General features: G+C 31.8%; 1 protein-coding gene and 1 long non-coding RNA gene across 2 annotated transcripts; one reads left to right on the top strand and one right to left on the bottom strand.

Moving 5' to 3' along the window:
- Positions 1-4,100: 4,100 nt before the first annotated feature.
- LOC11444958 (probable serine/threonine-protein kinase PBL11) lies at positions 4,101-8,003 on the top strand. The gene is made up of 6 exons (XM_003609341.4): positions 4,101-4,593; positions 5,670-5,989; positions 6,093-6,228; positions 6,595-6,728; positions 6,829-6,952; positions 7,207-8,003. The coding sequence occupies exons 1-6, from the start codon at positions 4,425-4,427 to the stop codon at positions 7,656-7,658; spliced, it is 1,335 nt and encodes a 444-aa protein (XP_003609389.1). The 5' UTR covers positions 4,101-4,424; the 3' UTR covers positions 7,659-8,003.
- A 3,447-nt stretch (positions 8,004-11,450) lies between these two features.
- On the bottom strand, positions 11,451-14,375 carry LOC112421104 (uncharacterized). Its single transcript, XR_005645706.1, has 3 exons — positions 13,891-14,375; positions 13,008-13,128; positions 11,451-12,086 (listed from the first exon to the last, which is right to left on the bottom strand). It is a non-coding gene; the product is annotated as an uncharacterized lncRNA (long non-coding RNA).
- Between the last annotated feature and the right edge of the window lie 5,087 nt (positions 14,376-19,462).

Below are 19,462 nucleotides of genomic sequence, written 5' to 3'. Positions count from 1 at the left end.
AGGAGTACGACGGCTCCTGACTTGCAAATATTCTCTCCCCATCCCTAATTACAAATACTCTTTGAAAGAAAAAAAATTGTTCCTTTTTCAAGACAAAGTTTCTAGTAAAAGGGTTACTTAATCAATGCCCTTAGTAGGGCTGAACAGAAATTGAGTAACCGGCCCAAACCGGCCGAACCGGATGACCTGAAGCGTGTCGGGTCGGGTCCAACAGTTTAAGCGGGTCAATCGGTTCAAAGGAAGTGGTTTGGTGTGGGTTGTAATGGTCGGTTTCGGGTGGCAATTACTAACCCAGCGAAAACCATTTCCGCCCGACAGTATACTTATCTGTTGTGTAAATGCATATGTCCAATACAGCCCAAGATGAATGGAATCCCACATTTAACCAAGGCCCATGCATATAAAACCTTAACTTAGGAAAGAAAGCCTAGTTCCTCATTCATTGGTGTTGCGCCGCTGAGACAGACTTAGAGAAATTAGGAGGGAAACCCTAGTTCCTTTCTTCCTTTCATCATTCCATATCCTCTTCCATAAACAATCTCTCCCTTCATCAATCCCATTTTCCATTAATCATCATCCCTAACCTTCAAACATCAAAAGAAAATCACAAATCAACAATGTCAAGAAGATTTTCCAACTTCCTTTTTTGTGTTACTTAAACCCAAATCTCAATCAACTTTCTAAGATCTCTGAATGGTTTTTATTACCTCATGAATTGAAAGGGTTTGATGATTTATTGCTGACGATTCTTTTGCAAATCGATGTTTCTCTATGTTTCAGGCACAAATTCAAGGATTTTTTTACCTTTAAGATCCAAGGTGAGGGGTTGTTATATGTTGATGTTTAGAATCCTTTCTCGTTTAAGAATAAATGACTTTTTTTTTTACTAATTTTTTCCTTTTTCTTTCTACTTGTATATATTTATGTTCATTGGCACTTACTTGAAATGATGGAGGCTGATGAAGAAAAATATGCAATTTGCCATGAAAAATAGTGAGGTGAAATATTTGTTTTTATTTTTGTTGATTAATTGTGTTTCTCTAAATGTGTATTTTTTGTGTGTATCTTTTTGTGGTTAGTAATTTTGTTTCCTATGATTGACATGTATGCTTTTAATTGTCATGTAATGTTTTTTTTTTTTTTTTTTTTTTGTAATGACTATGATGCTGAATATGTTTAATCTAGTTCTTGTAAAATTGTTTATTCATTAAATGTTGTCTATTTGTTGAAGAGTTGGCCGAATGTGTATGCAAACATGTATTTAAAGTTTATCCAAATTGTAATGACTTTCTTTTTTCTTCTGTGTACAGGTTTATGTGAGTTTGAGTTTATTTTTTGTTCTCTTCTCTTTTTCAAATTGTATCAATTTATTCAAACATATCTGCAAGTTGATGTAAAGAACTCATAAATCAATCTAGTTTGTAATAGACCGACACAACCCACCTGATCGACCGCCTTATCCGATAAAACCGTAACCGATCAAACCGAGTCTCAAAATGGGCGTAAGTGGCTCATGGAATTGCAACCGTGGTTTCATGTGGTTTTAGGTTTTCGGACCGATTTCCGACCGAAACCGACCGATGTCCAGCCCTAGCCCTTAGAACACTGGTTAGCATGACCGAACAAATAATAATACCATCTCAAATAATACTCCATCCGTCCCAAATTATAAGCAAAAAACACACATTTTCTTTGTCCCAAATTATAAGCAAAAAAGACCAACTTTTATTACATTTAATTATGTTGTTTCAAAAAATTATCTTTTCCAAAGGAAAATTAAATACAAAGTGCATTTGATTTGCTCTCTCTTTCATTTTCTCAATAACCAACAACCAATGAAAATTGTTTTTACTTCTTCCTATAAAACTTATTTCAAAGATAACACAAAAAACTATATTACAAACTACTATGTTTTACTTTTCGTGTGATTTTTTTTCTCTCCTTATAATATGGGATGGCGGGAGTAGTAATACCTAAACTAAGCATTATAGAATACAATTTTGTTTATAATTGGTTGATGAAATGACCTCTCACCAAGTACCCTCCCCACTCACTTTTTCCTTTCTCCCCTTAAAATACCATTTGAAGAGAAACCCACATGTTACATGTCCATTTGGTAACCCATATAGGAATCTATCTATATTTCACCTCAATGCCTAGAGAGAGAACGAGTGATGGGATTGCAAATGTAATCAAATATGTTCTTGACCATCTTTCTACTAGTTTTGACCAAACAATGATATATGATATGACCCTAAACCTAAATTGTCTAATTAGTGTAACTTAATTGACGCTTAATTATAAGCATCTTCGAGATAGCTTACATATTGCAAATTCACCTTTTTGGATATCTTGTGCAAATGTGCCATTTGCAACTAACATGTGAAGAAGAGGAAAGTGAAAGCATTGTATGGAAAATGGAAATCCCTTATGTTTATTCCGTATCCGATAAGGATTTGTATGTTGTTTGTATTGCACGTCTTATAGTAAAATGCTTATCTTTTCTCCTTTATGAAATCACGATTTTATTTAGCTTTTGCCATCGATAGCGTAGTTAAAATAAATTAAAAATAATCCTTCTAGAAACCGAAATCAGCATATTATAAATCAATTGTTCTAGTTTTTCCTTCTTATCACCATTCTTTTTTGTAAGAAACATATATTCGAAAGGAGCACCAGGCCTCCAACCCTTGCACAAATGATCATCACGAATCTTAGAACAGGGTAACATGATGCATTCAAGAGATATGATAATTGTTCACCTCATATCTACATCAATGCATTCCCATGTTTAAGTCTAAACCTTTACAATTTTGTTCTTTGTAAAATGAGTCTTATTTGTTGAGTTTTGACTCAAAATTTGACGTATGTGTTTCAGCAAAATTGTGGCACGATTTTGAATCAATAATTTGGAGGTTTGTCATGGCAAAAATCGTGGCACAGGAGGATAAAATTGTTGCACTATTTTGGATAACGTTTAGTACTATATTGTGTACTAACGTGAAATCGTGGTACGATTGGTGCAAATCGTGACACTATTTGAAAGGATCTTAAACACTATTTAAGCATTCTTTGACTCATTGATTGTGTAAGCTTGTGGAATCTCATGGAAACCAAATGAGTGAACTTTTAGGGTACTTAAACACTAAAGGTTGAAGGTCTTCGGGTGAAGTTCAAAGCTTCAAGATATGAATCTTGGTGAACCAAAAGAGTGGACTCTTGGGAAATGATTGATGTCTTTTGAGGAAATGTGCATAGGGTTGGGAAACACATGAGTAAAGTTGAAAAGACCAAAAAAATTATGATTTCATGAGTCAGAGTTCTATCAAAAATATATATAAGTCACTCTTCTTTTTCTCACGTGGACATAAGAGTAATTGAGAAAACTTTATTCTTTAAAATATGATTGATATGTTAAATGTGAGAATGCAATTCAAGATTTCCAAAATATCCTAAAAAAGATTCGTCTAATTACCTATTTTCATTTGTTTTACATAGATTGACGAGGACGAATCAAACCTAAAACTTAGTATATCCAATCGCACTTAAAAAAAATGTGCAACCATTATCATCATGTGTTCTTCATCTTCATTTTATTATCCAAGTTATTGCAACATTCCCCCAACACAAAATTTCACATAAACTATGACAACATTAGCTCATGATCATAGAAGAATTACCTTGTATATTGTTTTACCCAATTTAAAATTTAACGTGTGTTTGATTTCAATTCTAGAGAGTCAAAAGTGATTATATAGGTTTTAGAATTGATTTTATGATGTTTAGATGATTTAAAGTAGAATTGATTTTTCTTGTAGAATTGATTTTACTTGAAGTTACAATTTATAGCTTTTGCCTTCTACAATGAATTCTAGCCTTAAATTTATTGTTAAATCCACTTTTATAGAAAAACATCCAAACATAGATCACTTTACATTTATTAAAAATCAATTTTGCAGAATCAACTCATTCAAAATCAATTCTTATAAAAACTTAACCAAACACATTCTTAAATATTCTCAAAAATGATTATAGAGAGAGCACCTAAAACTATTTTGGTGGTTAACTCTTTCAAAATGTGTGATATGAATGAATAATTGTGGTGAAAGACATGAGTGGTATCTAGTAACAAATGCAAAAACTTTTATTAGACAAACATGAGCTTTATTATCATGTTTTTTTGGTAAATTGGAGCAAACAAAGAGGTTAGAAAAAGAAAGAGAAAGTGTTGAATTCCCATCCCCACAGCACAAAAAGGTGGTAGCAAAAAAGTTCTTTTTGTACACACTGCGATGATGGTGATCATGATGCCTCCTACCTGCTGCAATCTCATACACCATCATCACTCTCTCTTCTCCCTTTTCACTCACGCTTACTCTCTCTTCTGCAAATCCAACAACAACATGACAACAAACTTCTGAAACATGTCAACAAACCAACCAAAACCCAACAACAACAACAAGAAAAACAGCATGGAGATGGATAACAATAAGTGTGGATGTTGGTCTGTCCTTAAACGTGGTGTTTGTAAACCCTCTGCTTCTAGACACTCTCCTAACACTATCCCTCGTACTAGTGTCGTTCATGATGCAGGTTTTTTTTTCTTTCTTTCTTTCATGGTGTTTTTGTTCTTGTTGAATATTATGGATGGATGAGTATAATGTCAAAAATGTTTCACCTGTCTCTTTACGTTTATTCCTCGGATTAGGCATGTTTCTGGGTCCGATACAGATTGTGTCTGATACCGACACGTATGATTACATTAAATTATGTCATTTCTCAAATTATTGACGTGACTGTGTCTGGTCTCTGGTGTCCGTATCTGAGTTTGTGCTTAATAGCTCTTTATCTGTTCCATGCATCAGATTTTGATTCTGGGTTTGCTTAAATTCATCATGGAATATTTAGGGGAAGCTTTTTTTTTATGTATTGTATGTGTGTGTGGCAAGCATGTTTTTTTGGAGTTCAATTATGATGTGGGTTGTCAAAAAGATGATATTTTTATGCTTTCTAGCCATGCTTTCCCCGAACCTTTTTTCACATGCTCACCAAAAGCATACCTAACTGCATAATCCTTTTGAAGGAACATAGGTCATACAGAGGAAAAATACTCCCTCTTGTAAAATTTATAAGGATTTTAATTTAACATTCTAACAGGGACTGGGAGTGAAAAAAAAATCTGATTTTTTCTTTTCAATTCTGAGGAATTTTTCAAGATTTCCTTGATTATCATCTTTCTTTTACCTGAAGTGGTTGAAATTGTGTTTTTTTTTTCTTGTAAAAAAGTTATCAGATCCAAAACTAAAGCTAAACATTAGATATGTAGTTGGTTGAGAATTTGTTTAACTGATTTCTAGTACATAGATAGTTAGATTAATTATCCTTGTTATCTTCTTCATTTTCATATGGACTCTCGTATATATAAATAGAGTCTCATGTACCACCAGGGTTTAGTACAACAGTGTGTGGGTGTTGTTAACTCTAGGGTACCAAGTTTGATTCCTACTCGTTAAAAAAAAGTCTTTTGTATTCATTTATTGATCAAGTTATCAATAACTGAGATATTTCAGCAATACTAAATGCAAATATAATATGTTTATACTTTGTTGTACAAAAAGTTGAACATTTTAAGATGGAAGCATTCACAATCTTAACATTTATTGATACAGCAACGGAGACACGATACCTGAATGCTAGCAATCGAGAACTGTGTCCTCCAAATGAAGCTAGAATCTCTTCTGATAATCCCGATCCTCCACCTCAGGAAAATAAGGCTCCATGTCAGCTTCTTCAATTCACATTTCAAGAGCTGAAATCTGCAACTGGAAATTTCAGACCTGATAGCATTCTTGGGGAGGGTGGCTTTGGATATGTGTTCAAAGGATGGATTGAGGAAGGTGGAACTGCCCCGGCAAAACCTGGTTCAGGAGTTACCGTAGCTGTCAAAAGCTTGAAGCCAGATGGTCTTCAGGGCCATAGAGAATGGGTGGTTAGTAAAATATATGGCTTTGGGTTAGTAGATTGATGTCATATAGAAATTGTGTAGGACATGGTGGAGATTAGCATGTAACGTTGCACTTTGTTTATTGCAGGCTGAAGTCGATTTTCTTGGACAGCTTCACCATCCTAACCTTGTGAAACTTATTGGTTACTGCATTGAAGATGATCAGCGGCTTCTTGTTTACGAGTTTATGACTCGTGGAAGTCTAGAAAATCATCTTTTCAGAAGTGAGTTTTCTCTTTAACTTGTGATATAAGAATTATATGGAATGTCTGTCTTATGTTATAAAGATTTCTAAGATTCTAGCACAAATCATTTCCTTTTTTGCTCAAAGAATAAACCAAAACCACTGAATTGTTACAAAGTGGTCTGGTTTGTTTAATGTATAACTTTATGCAACAAGCTTTGTGTATGTCTTTCTTGATAAAAATATGTTCTAAATTGCCTTTTCCTCTTATTATTGGAACTATTCGTTGGAGCAATCAACGATGGTTTGTTGATAACAAACATGAAATGATTGCAAGTTGCTGTTCAATTTTGCTTTCTTTCCTCTGTCTCACAATAAGAATGCTGATGCTGCCTAATTTTTGAAGGAACTGTACCTCTTCCATGGTCCAACAGGGTGAAGATTGCACTTGGTGCTGCTAAAGGATTGGCTTTCCTCCATAATGGTCCAGAACCAGTCATCTATAGAGATTTCAAAACATCAAACATTCTGCTTGATACGGTATGCGCTATAATAAGCGATATCAGGTCTTTTAGGAAGAAAGCTTTCTCTAACTTTTTCTCTTTTTTTTGGTTAGCTTCTAATGTATAGTGTTTTATAGGAGTATACCGCAAAGCTTTCAGATTTCGGTCTAGCAAAAGCAGGACCTCAAGGAGACAAGACACATGTTTCAACCAGAGTTGTTGGAACTTATGGTTATGCTGCTCCAGAATATGTCATGACAGGTAAAAATGTAGGAGTAAACAGCTTGAAAGGACAAGAAAAAAGTAAATGAACATTTTAGTCCTTAAAATTGTAAGAGTCGTGAATTTGGTCCCTCTGATTTATGAAATAGAAATTTAGTCGCTTAAATTGTGCAATGTAACATACTGATGATTTTATACATTGATAATCTATCCAGGCACCATAAAATGCAGTAGAAACCTTTGTAAGACCAACGAGGACTAACCGATTATGTAATTCTCTGTATTTTCACCAGGACACTTAACTTCTAAGAGTGATGTTTATAGCTTCGGAGTTGTGTTACTCGAGATTTTAACAGGAAGAAGATCGATGGACAAGAAGCGTCCGAGCGGGGAACAAAATCTTGTTTCATGGGCTAGACCATATTTAGCTGACAAGCGAAAACTGTACCAACTTGTTGATCCTCGCTTGGAACTAAATTATTCTTTAAAAGCGGTGCAGAAAATTGCTCAGTTAGCTTATAGTTGCCTTAGTAGAGACCCTAAAAGCCGTCCTAACATGGACGAAGTTGTGAAGGCTCTGACACCATTGCAGGATCTTAACGACTTTGCTATCTTGTCTTATCACTCTCGGTTATCTCAGCAAGGGAGAAGAAAGAAGAAACCAGATGGAACTCCGCATATCACTTATACACATTCCAAAAGCATGAGGGCTTCACCTTTGAACACCGGCAGGCACATACGATGATTTTGTAGTGGTCCTCTTCTATGGTTGAAATGCCTCCTTTGTTGTTTGCTGTTGTTGTGTGTGGAGATGGAAATTTCAAAGCTTGCATTAAGTTTTTTTGGTGTTTAAAAACTGTTATGGCCAGGAGAATGATGGAAGAGTAATGTAATGATGTATTGATTATTTCTTTGGGCTCTTTTTATTAAAGAGCTAACAATTAATCATTATGGATAGAAACTTGACATTTGCTAAAATGATGTAATTTGAGAAGCATTGTATGTATATTGAAAGGACTCACATTACCTGAGTCAATTTCATTTGGCAGTGGAAACAACACGTTTCTACTTTAGTGGTCAGATTTATGTACTAATGTTTTGGTATTTAGTTCCATTGATTCAAATCATCCTTTTAGCATACACAATATTTGGTTATCATCTTCAAGTTATGGCTACTGAGCAAGATGTAGTACATGTTTGGATGAAAGGCGGGGATGTCAAAAGTGATTTTCTCTAGCAAACATGATTTTGGCAAAACATAAAATTAATTCTTCTTTAACTAAAATCAATTTTACAAAATTAATTCTTTTAAAACCAATTTTTATCACCTCAAAACCAAACACTAGCTGATAAAGTTGTTACATAATGCATGAGGGCATATTCTTTGTAGGCCAGTTTATTAGGCCTTATATGGCATGATCTGTCAATGTTCAGAAAAAGCCACAAGAATCAGCATATATGCTTGATACCAACAAGAGAGCAGCATATATGTATGTCTTTACGCAGAGCATAGTATCTTACTATCTGTGGTGTGCCTCTGTTAAAATCTGGCTTCAATGACAAAAAAAGAACCCGAATTTGCTTTAACTTATTCCTTTTCATTATCATATATATGGTAGCTGCAAAGTTTGTTGTTCATATTAAAGCATCAATTGTTTATAGAATCTGCTTACCATCTGTAATGGAAACTTATGCCACTTCTAGTACACCAATCATGCTAGTCTTTCATAAGGTCACACCATTCTTTTTCTTTTTTTATTGAATTCCGTAGCATGAGACTGACAAGAGATATAAGCTTTCTAATTCTTGTCAAAACAAATATTAGGCTTTTTAATTATTTATTTTTCTTCAACGAACAAAAAAAATTAATCTAACAACTAATTACTAATTTTGACCATTTAAAAGAAGTGTGCATGTAGACATTAATGTGTTCATAAACAAAAATGACTATACTTTTTACGTTGCAGTATGATAATTCTTTTGAACTTTGATTGTTAGTGGCGACAATGGAAACATATGTATCATTTTCACCCAAAGTGAGATTGTTGGTGTTGGTTGAAAATATACATGTTGAAAAAGTTGCACATTACTTAAAATTGTAAAGGACGATGGAGAGCAAGACTATATATATATATATATAAGCTCTAGTTCCTCTTTACAAAATGTATCATTTAGAAAAACTTTTAAGTTTATATTTGTATCTTTCTTTCTCTTATACTCTTGTCTTAGTGTTGCGAGGTGTAGGTTAGATATTTGCTTTGGATAATGTGGGTGTATTGCAATCGTGGGGTGGTTGTGGAAAGTCTATGTGTTGGAATAATTTTTACACATTATTCTGGGTTGAGAGTAGTCTTCAAATTTAGAGTTTTCACATCATATTATTATGTTCTTAATGAATACCTAATATATGATGATGATTAGAATAAGAATTATAAATTGCTAGAATTGATACGACAATGAAATAAAGATATGCAAAATTATAAGAACAAAATTAAAGTATAATACTAAGAAGACAATGAAGGTAAAAAATGGATAAGACAAAAATAGAGGGGGATGTCGCCACACTCAAGCTTCTAGAGAGAAGATGAATGATAAACCTTTGAGGAATGATTGTCACAAAAAAACTTGAGATTATTGATAAGATGAAAAGAAATGATCCAATCCAAAATTGAAGAGACATAATCTCACAAATACATTTTCGACCAAAATATTCACTGCCCTTCATTGGTTTAGGCGTTGCCTACTTATAGCAAAGGAATAAGCCTTGTTGGCTTACATTACAAGAGAAGAAAAGATAATCCATTTAATTAGGAATATTCTTTTCTTGCATAAGAAGTATTATTTCTTATAATCAAGTTTTGTCTTCTTTTCACTTCAAGATTTTGTCATCTTTGCTCACCAAGCTTTGTCGTCCTTAAACATGATTCAGCCCACTTTTATTTCAACAAAAAACATACCAAAGAAAGGGAACTTGGGTTGGGCAGCACATAGGTAATGATCCTAGCTCATGCTCCCCACTAATTTTTTTTTGAAAAATATAGAATGTATTAGATCATCGACTCGTGCTCCGCACGGGTCATACCAGCTAAAACATACGCAAATAAGTTAGGCATTACATAGTATGTTTATATGAATTGGTCAAATAGTTACGGTTTAAACAATGCACCTCATGGTTATTAAGACATGAAATTGCGATAAACTAAACACATGATGATCACAGTAAGTACGTATTTAATAGTTAATTGACACAATACATAAATATAAAGTATTAAACATATATTTAAGACAAACTATCAAACGTTACGAAAAGCTTCTCTATATACGACATCAAAAGTCACGTCGGTATCTTGACCATCTTCGTTTGTAATAAGCATCTTCAACCCATTTCTGGAAGTAACTCGCGAAATTTTAACTTAAAGCTGACCGTGTGAAAACATAGGACTTGGCAGATATATATCAACATTCTTTAAAGATTGTCCTTGACTCTTGTTAATAGTCATTGCGAATGAAACAACTATCAGAAACTGTCTCCGTTGAAATTTGAAAGGAGTCCTGACGTCGGAACGTGCAAGGGATAATCTTGGTATAAAAACTTTCTCGCCTATATTACTTCGAGATATGAGATTTCCTTCAAACACAAATTTACCCATCATGATTATTATTAGTCTTGTACCATTGCATAAGCGTGATCTTTGATCTATATTCCTTAACAACATCACCGGCACCCCAACCTTTAATCTGAGCTTGTGATTTGGGATAGCAGAAGCAATAACTATGTTAAGAAATTCATGTGTGTGAACATCATCAATCACATTAGCATCTTTGTTATGTGAAAGCGGTGAATCATAATTCGAATATACTTTTTCTTCACCTGGTATCAAATCTAACATATACTCGTTTATTTGATCAACAATTATATTCTATGGAGTTAAGAAGAGAGAAAAACTTGTTCAGAAAAATAAGAAGAGAGAAAAACTTGTTAAAAAAATAAGAAGAGAGAAAAATAAAATTGTCACAATAGTATAATTGTATAAATATCATTATTCATATATTAAAATATTTTGTTAAATATCATTGCGAAAGAAACAATTCACAGCAATAGTAGGAACAATCAAGAACAATAAGAAAAATATTGGACACTAAGAAAAAATTGTTTAATTTTATTTTTCAAAAATAATTTATTCTTTCTATATAGAATTAAGTGCAACAAAAAAGCAGATAGATTAACATGTTAATGTCTGTTTTTTGCTAGTTATAAAAATCATATAAACTACACCTTTGAACTATTTTTGAACGGTTCATATTAGACATACCATGTATTTAGACTCCTTTTCTTATTTTGCTTTTAACTTATGATAATATTTCACATGTACTTCCATTGATTTGATTTTTGCATAAGGTCATTATACTTAAACCATTTTATAAGAAAGTTTTTAGTTTTAGAATATCCATCTGAGGGATATGATTTTGGAATACAATCAATTTACTTTTCTACACTCAAATAAAAAATGAAATTATCTAATTCTACAAGTCAATCTTGAAATCATAAGAAATTATAGGCTATTTATATCTTATGATACATTTCACATTTTCACCAATAATCAAAGCAATGCATCAAATATATTGGAAACTACAGGAAAGGCTTACAAAGTACAGGCTACAAAGATTTCTACCAAAAATATCTGTGAAAGTAAAGCATTAGAAACTACAGGAAAGGCACACCATAACTCCACACAACACCTAAAAACACAGAAAAAACATTCTGCTAACAGGCTAAAACAATCCCAGGAACCAAAGATAAGACCAGACAGATGAGACACTCCAAAGCCTCATAAAATCAGGCTTTTTTCAAACAGCTTGGCACACGGCAATGTATGACAAAAATCACATGCAAGACTTCGCAAGATAGAATCACATTACAGCTACAGACATAACACCACCAACAAACCTGCACATTTCAATCAAAATTAGTTCAGAAACCCCACCAGCGACCTTCCTGACGTTGACGATCCTTCGTTTTCTACACAATCCGCCTCTAAGTTAGCTTCCCTTGGGAGATGGACGATTTCGACATCTTTCATAATAACTGACCAAGCTTGTCGGTGCTACTTACATTTGATACAATTCTTTCTTTGGTTGGTCCATAAGGGTGCATCCATTCCCCAACATATCCCTGGAACATAAAAATATAGCCTTAAAATGAGTATAAATTAGTCACAAAATTCATAATGCTTCAGCGAAACTTAATTCAAGATAGCAGGACAATGTTTCATCAAACAATGCTTGAGCTAAACTTAATTTAAGATAGCAGGACAATGTCCGGAAGTCCCATTACTTAATTTGCTTGAAGGTCAGTAGCTCATTATAATCAATTTCTTTGTGCAAGCTGTGATCAAGTTAATCATCATATGCAAGCTATACTAAGAGTAAGAGGTCAATTGATAAATACAAATTCAAAAATAAAATAAAATACAATATTTCAGATTCCACACTTGACCTTTGACATTAAAAACTACACAAATAATTGAACATTGCTAAACATCACTTATACTTCTTTCAAAAGAACACAAAATGAACATTATAAGGAAATAAGAATATTCTCTTATAAATCAGAACATTGCCGTATCTTTACATGATAAATAGTATCAGTTCAAATATATATATACAAATGAATCTATAAGAAAAACTATTGTAAAGAAAAACAAAAATATGTGGTAAAAATGAGATGAATTTTATATATCCTAATCAAAATACACATTCTTATGCTTAAATTGAATGAAACTTGATCACCTAAACTCAACAAACTCAAAATAGCTATGAGATGTGCTAGTAGCCATAATTTATTAATAAATGAGTCACATTGTAGCCTATATGTATTAATAACAATTTATAAATATAAGAAGTTCAAAATAAGTTACTAGAGCACAGTGTGAATTAATCATAGAACAGCAAAGATTTTGAATAGAGGAATACATAGTCACTGGAGCACCGGAGACATAAGATTCACGTTACTTAACAACAACAACAACGTATTTGGTGTATCGTCACCGGAAAATAAATAACAGAAAGTAGTTGTATCGTTGTCGAAAAATACCTAATAAGTAGAGACGTTCGCATAGATGGGCATCTCGATCTAAATCTCAACATTCAAAACACTCCAACATAATTAACACTTTAATAGGATAGGATGGTCATAATTTCTCATGTACCTTTGACTGCAAATTGAACGACCAAATAAAAATGAACGACACATAGATAAATCCAAATCAAGAACACAAATAACAAAACCCAAATTGTTTTAAAATAATCATACAAAATACATATGTAATTCAAACGGAAATAAAAAAGTTGTAGAAGTAATAGAAGAAGACATTTGAAGAATTATGAAATCAATGATCATCAAAAAACGTAGCATCAATGACATAAAAACCCCAATTCGGCTACCCAAAAACAACTACATCGCTCTTATGCACTATCCAATCTAATTATATGTATAATGCATATTCTGATGTTGTGATAGCACAAACTCCATTGCATTCTGTGAAAATAATTTCATGCTTCAAGACTCTATCATGTCTATTCTCAAAATCACATGATGACTAAAGCTACTAAAGAGAATTAAATCTAGAAGCATTGTGTCAAGGTTCCAATGATATATATGTTGAAAGGAATTTTGTATATAATGAAATGAGAAGTCCACTAAAGCTACAGACAGAACAACACAAATGAAAATTAATATGAAAACAATGGTTTAGAAATTTAGCATTAAAACCATAGAAAGAAAATAAAGAAAATTCAATGCAAAAAAAGTAACATGCACATTTCAAAACTTAAAAGAAACATATTACCAACACCGATTCCCTTGTCTCAAACCTTGAAAACAATTGATGAATGTGAAGGTCTTATTCTTCCTGATCAAGAGAATCTCAAAAACGAAAGGAAATAGCGAACAGAAATGTCAACTCCAAAAAACTCACCGAGTTTTTGAATGTTGAAGATTTGTCTCAGGATGGTGCTGTGTGTTGGACTGGATGAACTGATGAACAAATTGGATGAAAAGTTTAATTTCAGGAAGTGAACAATCCAGCAATCTCGCCTCTTGTTAAATCGGTGGTTGTTGAAGTTGAACTAAGGGTTTGGTTCTTTATAAGAGAAAGAATGGAAGATGATATCTTGGTTGAAAGTAGGAGGAGGGAGAAAGATGCGTATGAAATGGAGAGGACAAAAGGTAAAGAAAATATAAAATGAAAAGTGGAGACTATTCAATCCAATTGTTGAGCCCTGTGCAACATTACTCTTCATGCATGCGGTCACCATTTTTCAATTAATGCTACTCACTCCGTCTGTGTGAAATGGTTAAGTAGGTCAAGTATTGAAGGACGGAGGGAGTAGTTAAATAGGCCGCTGCCCTATTTTACCCTAGAACTATAACCTAGGTCGCTCTATTTAATGATGCATGTTAGCTTGTTGTGTAAGATTGGCAATGTGATTAGGAGGGAAATTATCATAGCAATTAGGGTTAAGCAATTGCTTGACTTAATTAGCTTTTAGAGTAAGTATGATATGTATCATTGTTGATTACAAATCTAATTGATTGAATGATGAAATAACAGAATAAAAAAACTTCGGATTAAATATTTTCCCTCTTAAAACTGATGCAATCCAAATAAACTGAGTAGTAGTATAATTTAGAATGGCAAGCCAATCACTGTTCTGGGCCCTGTCCAAAGTATGTGATGTCTTTATTATTATACTCCAATGCATTTCCTGCGAAAAAGCAACCCGAGTATAAACCACCACATCGTGGCAGGAAGGAAGCAGAGAAAAGTTAAAGGCAGAAAACCAGCAATAATGCTATAACCTCAGTGGTCACTTTGGTGGCAACTAAAACCATTTTCTCTATCCTTATTATATCAACATGTGCAATCCAAGATAGTGGCAAAGAAGAAGATTCAGTGGACAAACTTTTAACAGGTGGAACTCATCAAATCAGAAGTAGGTACATTATTATAAATATATAGATGGTTTTAATTAAGATCAAAACACGACCTAATATCCATATCTCAGCATGCATATAATTTTTTATTTTTTTTTAAAAAAATATATCAGGGAAAGTGAAATTATTATCTAATAAAATTGGTGCCGACGACTATTTTTCAATTGTTAATATTAATTCACATAATAGATTAATAATTAATCTTACATAATCTTTTCTTGGCCTACAAAGTGGAAGTAAGCAGAAACCAAAATGTTTGGCAAGTTACCATCAATAGAGAACATAGAATGCAAAGACCTAACACAGCAATAATCAAAACGCACGATGCATCCTCAGTTGCTATTTTGTTTGATGTTGTGGAGAGCCGAGACAAGTGACATAAAAGAAAGTCTTGATGTCGCAGTTTAAACACACTCACTCTTCATGGAAATTAAATCAATACAAATTTACGACTATGATTTCTTAAATTAAGATACATATCGTTATGCATACACACAAGCACATCTTATATTGTGTATGAGATGGCATATTGTCGCGACTAAACATGATAGCTAGCTTAGATGGAACATGTCAATTAAGACTGGTTTTTCCACATTATCACTACTGAGAAAGAAAAACATCATTTTCTTCTTTAGGAGATCTGTAAAGTGAGTGAGAGTGGAAATAAAAGGCTTTTGATATGCTGCTATTATTGGCAATAAAACGGGAACAGTGTGGAAGTTGTACAGCTAGATGAACAAAATATTCGTAGCTTACTATATATATATCTCGTCTCGATAATTAAAAAGAGCACGTACATGCATGATGATGAGGAGATTTGCTTCATAGACCCCCTTCCTGCATTGCTTAAAAATTTTAGTAAAAATACTTATTGAAAGAAACATAGCTTCCAATAGGTTCGATAACAAAAAAATATATAAAATATTGAACAATATATTTCGATAGGTTGAGCAACTAAGGAGGTTGTTAAAATAATTACCGGTGATGACAAACCATTGATGAGATGAGTTATCCATCCATTGCACTCTTTCCTTAAATCTTATCTTGGTTATCTAAAAAAAGAAGTCATAAAAGATCCACTACCCCCTTTCAAAAAAAAATAAAAAATCAACCACCCTTTATGTGATTATTTTAAAAATGTATTTTTTTTTACCAAATAAATTATTTGAAACACTACATTCAAAATTCATAAAATTAGTGTTTTTACCTATAGTTTGAATTCAGTGGCGGAGCCAGGAAATTTATGGAGCCTGGGCGAAAAATTAATCGTAAATTCACATGTGATATAATATATAAACAATCATAAATCGATTTTTTTTTTTTTTTACCTAAAAAAAATCAAAATAAATGAAGTTTATCATTTTATCAACAAAAGTACAATTTAAAATAGGGTTATTAATTTAAATTAACCACGTAATATACGTGAAGTCTGAAAATTGACCCTGTAATTAAATAACATGTATTCTGACCATGTAATTCGAGATTTTTATTATTTATAACCTGTAATATACGCGAAGTCCAAAAAAGCAACTGAGAGATTGAATTTTTTCATGATTTTCCAGCGACGAGTTAAGAACGTTAAAATATGGCTTTAACAAAAAAATTATAAATTTTCGACAAACGACAAATTAATTATGAATTTTTAAAGTGTCAAAAGCTCAAAAAACAAAACAACAGAAATCTCGATCTATAAATCAAATTTTGAGCTCATTATTTGCAAAGACATCTATAAAAATACATAAAAGGGATTTGTAAAGTTTCATAGCATTTCGAAATCGTTTAAATTTATTTTGATTTTTCAACTGAAACGTGCAAAATTGAAATTTTGTTCCGCGTAAGCGTATACTCACAAGTCAAATTTAGTTCCCTAATTTTGTAGGCATGACTAGAACATGATAAGAAACATTCACAATGAAATTTTGTAAATTTTAAACGAGATACAAATTAATTATAAATTGTTTAAGAAATTCATAATTATGAGGGAATAAAAATTCATAATTAATTTATCCCTGGTCGAAGAAATTTAATTTTATGTAAAGCTATATTTTAACGTGCTAAACATGTAAGAAAAAAATAGTGAAAAAATTCAACATTTAGGTCACATGTTTAGACTACACGTATATTATAGGGTGATCAAAATTAAATAAGAAAAAATTCAAGTTACAATGTTAGAGTATATATTTTGTATTTTATTGGGTCATTTTTCAAACATAAAGTATATTAAAGAGTCAATTTGAACAATTAACCCGTTAAAATAAGAGAGATGAAACTGTCAATAGTGTGCCAAATAAAATTCCAAGACCTATTTACGTGTGACAATTTTCAAATTGCCCAAATTTTTCTTTTTATAAATGTGTTAATGAGCTTTTTGGTTGAGTCTAATGTGCAAAAATTATCGATCGAGCCCGGGCGACCGCCCGGGGTCGCTACACGGTGGAACCGCCCATGTTTGAATTCCTTCAGTGTTTTTTTTTACCTTTAGTCTTTTAATTCATCGGTAATTTGGTTGATAACTGATATCCTTTAAGTAAAACTAATTCAAAATTTAAATTTATTTTGAAATAATTAAACATAAAAGAAAGACATAACACTAAATAATTAGATGATGGATACACACTCAACTCAACTAGATTTTAGAGTGTAAAGTGTTCAATTTATTTTTTTGGGTTAATTTAGTTTTTGGTCTCTATAAATATCTGCAGTTTTGTTTTTAGTCCTTATAAAAATAAATCACACTTTTTAGTCCCTATAAAATTTTCCATTAGTGTTTTTAGTCCCTGTTAAATTAAGATTTGTTTAATTATGCTTAAAATTTTAAATTTTTTAACGATTTTTTACATACTTGTTTAAAACATTATAAAAGGTTCCGCCACAATAAATTAGCTCAAAATTTTATTTTTAGATCCAAATTTTCGTTAGTTTTATCTTGAATTTTTTGCGTTTTAAAAAAATTATATTTAATTCATTACATGTTAAAAAATTCTAATTTTTTATAAAAGAGATTATTATAATGTTCTTAACATGTTTGTTAAAAATCATTTAAAAATATAAAAGTTTAAGTATAATTAAACAAATTTCAATTTAACAGGGACCAACACATACTTTTAGTCCTTGTAAAATTAAAATTTGCTTAATTATGCTTAAACTTTTAAATTTGTAACATATTTTTCACATACTTACTTAGAATATTATACAAAGTTCCTCCGCAAAAAAGTAACTTAAAATTTTATTATTAGGTCCAAATTTTCATTAATATAATCTTGAAATTTGACTTTTAGAAAAATTCATATTTAATTCATTACAAGTTAAAAAACTAAAAAAAAAATACAAAAGAGTGTCTTACGATGTTATGAACATGTATGTAAAAAAATCTTTCAAAAATTTAGAAGTTTAAGCATAATTAAACAAATTTTAATTTAACAGGGACTAAAAACAATAGAAGTAATATTTTTTTTAATAAGAAAACTAAGAGTAATATTAAATATAATATATAAGGATAATTCATATAAATTGTTGTGTAAAGAATTTTTACACCGTCAATCAATCATAATTGATCATTAAAAACGTTTGACATTTATCATAATCACTTTTATGGTGTGTTTGGTTAAGAGAAGAAGTTGAGAAGAGAGAAATAAGTGAGAGAGAATGAGAGAAATGAGAAATTGAGTAGATTTGGTGTATTGTTTGGTATAAGAGAGAGAGAGAGATGAAAGAAATAAAAGAGAGAGAAGTGTTGATTATATATAAAAAGTACTATAATACCCTCATCCATTAAATTCAATTTTATATGTATATGAATTTATTTATTAATTTAGTAAATTGCTCCAATTATTTTTAATTGGTTTAATTAACAAGATTGATTTAAATTAGTATTATACTATTATTTTCATCTTGATATTGCTGCAATGAGTACACCATATCCACTTCGTTTTTTTTTTTTTCTTATAAAAAATAAATGGAGCCACTTTCCCTGCATGAGACAAAAGCATAAAAAGGGCAGGAAGGGAAAAACAATATTACAGCTCAACTGATAAAATATTAAAATTGTTAGGTTGAACACCATGACGGGGTTCGAACTCAGGTGCCTCCACATGTATGTGTGAGTTTTCGTCTATCTACAAAAAAAAAAAAAACATTAACTATCGCAAATATACCCATCAGAGTTACCCCTCGTAGTAGGGTTGTTCAAATCAAAACCGATCCAAAATAAAACCGCAAACCGATCCAAAAAAACCGAAAACCGCAAAAAACCGAATATTTTTGGATGTGTTTGGATGTTGTTTTGGAAAAACCGCTATGATTGGTTCGGATTTCGGATCACCTTTTTAAAACCGAACCGAACCGAACCGAACCGCAAAAGTAGATTTTAATTCTTATTTATTATTTTATTAGTATTATATATTGCATTAATTTAATCTATATTATTACTACTTCATCTATTTCAAATATAATCAATCATTTTCATTGTGTAAAGTCAATTTTTTTAATACATTTCTTGTCAAAAAAAACTTTTTTAATACATTTGTGTTATATTTTGTATCAAACTTATTATT

The sequence above is a fragment of the Medicago truncatula genome, chromosome 4 (genome assembly GCF_003473485.1).
Source record: "Medicago truncatula cultivar Jemalong A17 chromosome 4, MtrunA17r5.0-ANR, whole genome shotgun sequence".
Taxonomy (NCBI): domain Eukaryota; kingdom Viridiplantae; phylum Streptophyta; class Magnoliopsida; order Fabales; family Fabaceae; genus Medicago; species Medicago truncatula.
Note: the sequence above shows the minus strand (reverse complement) of the source record. Positions and strands in the feature narration are given on the sequence as shown.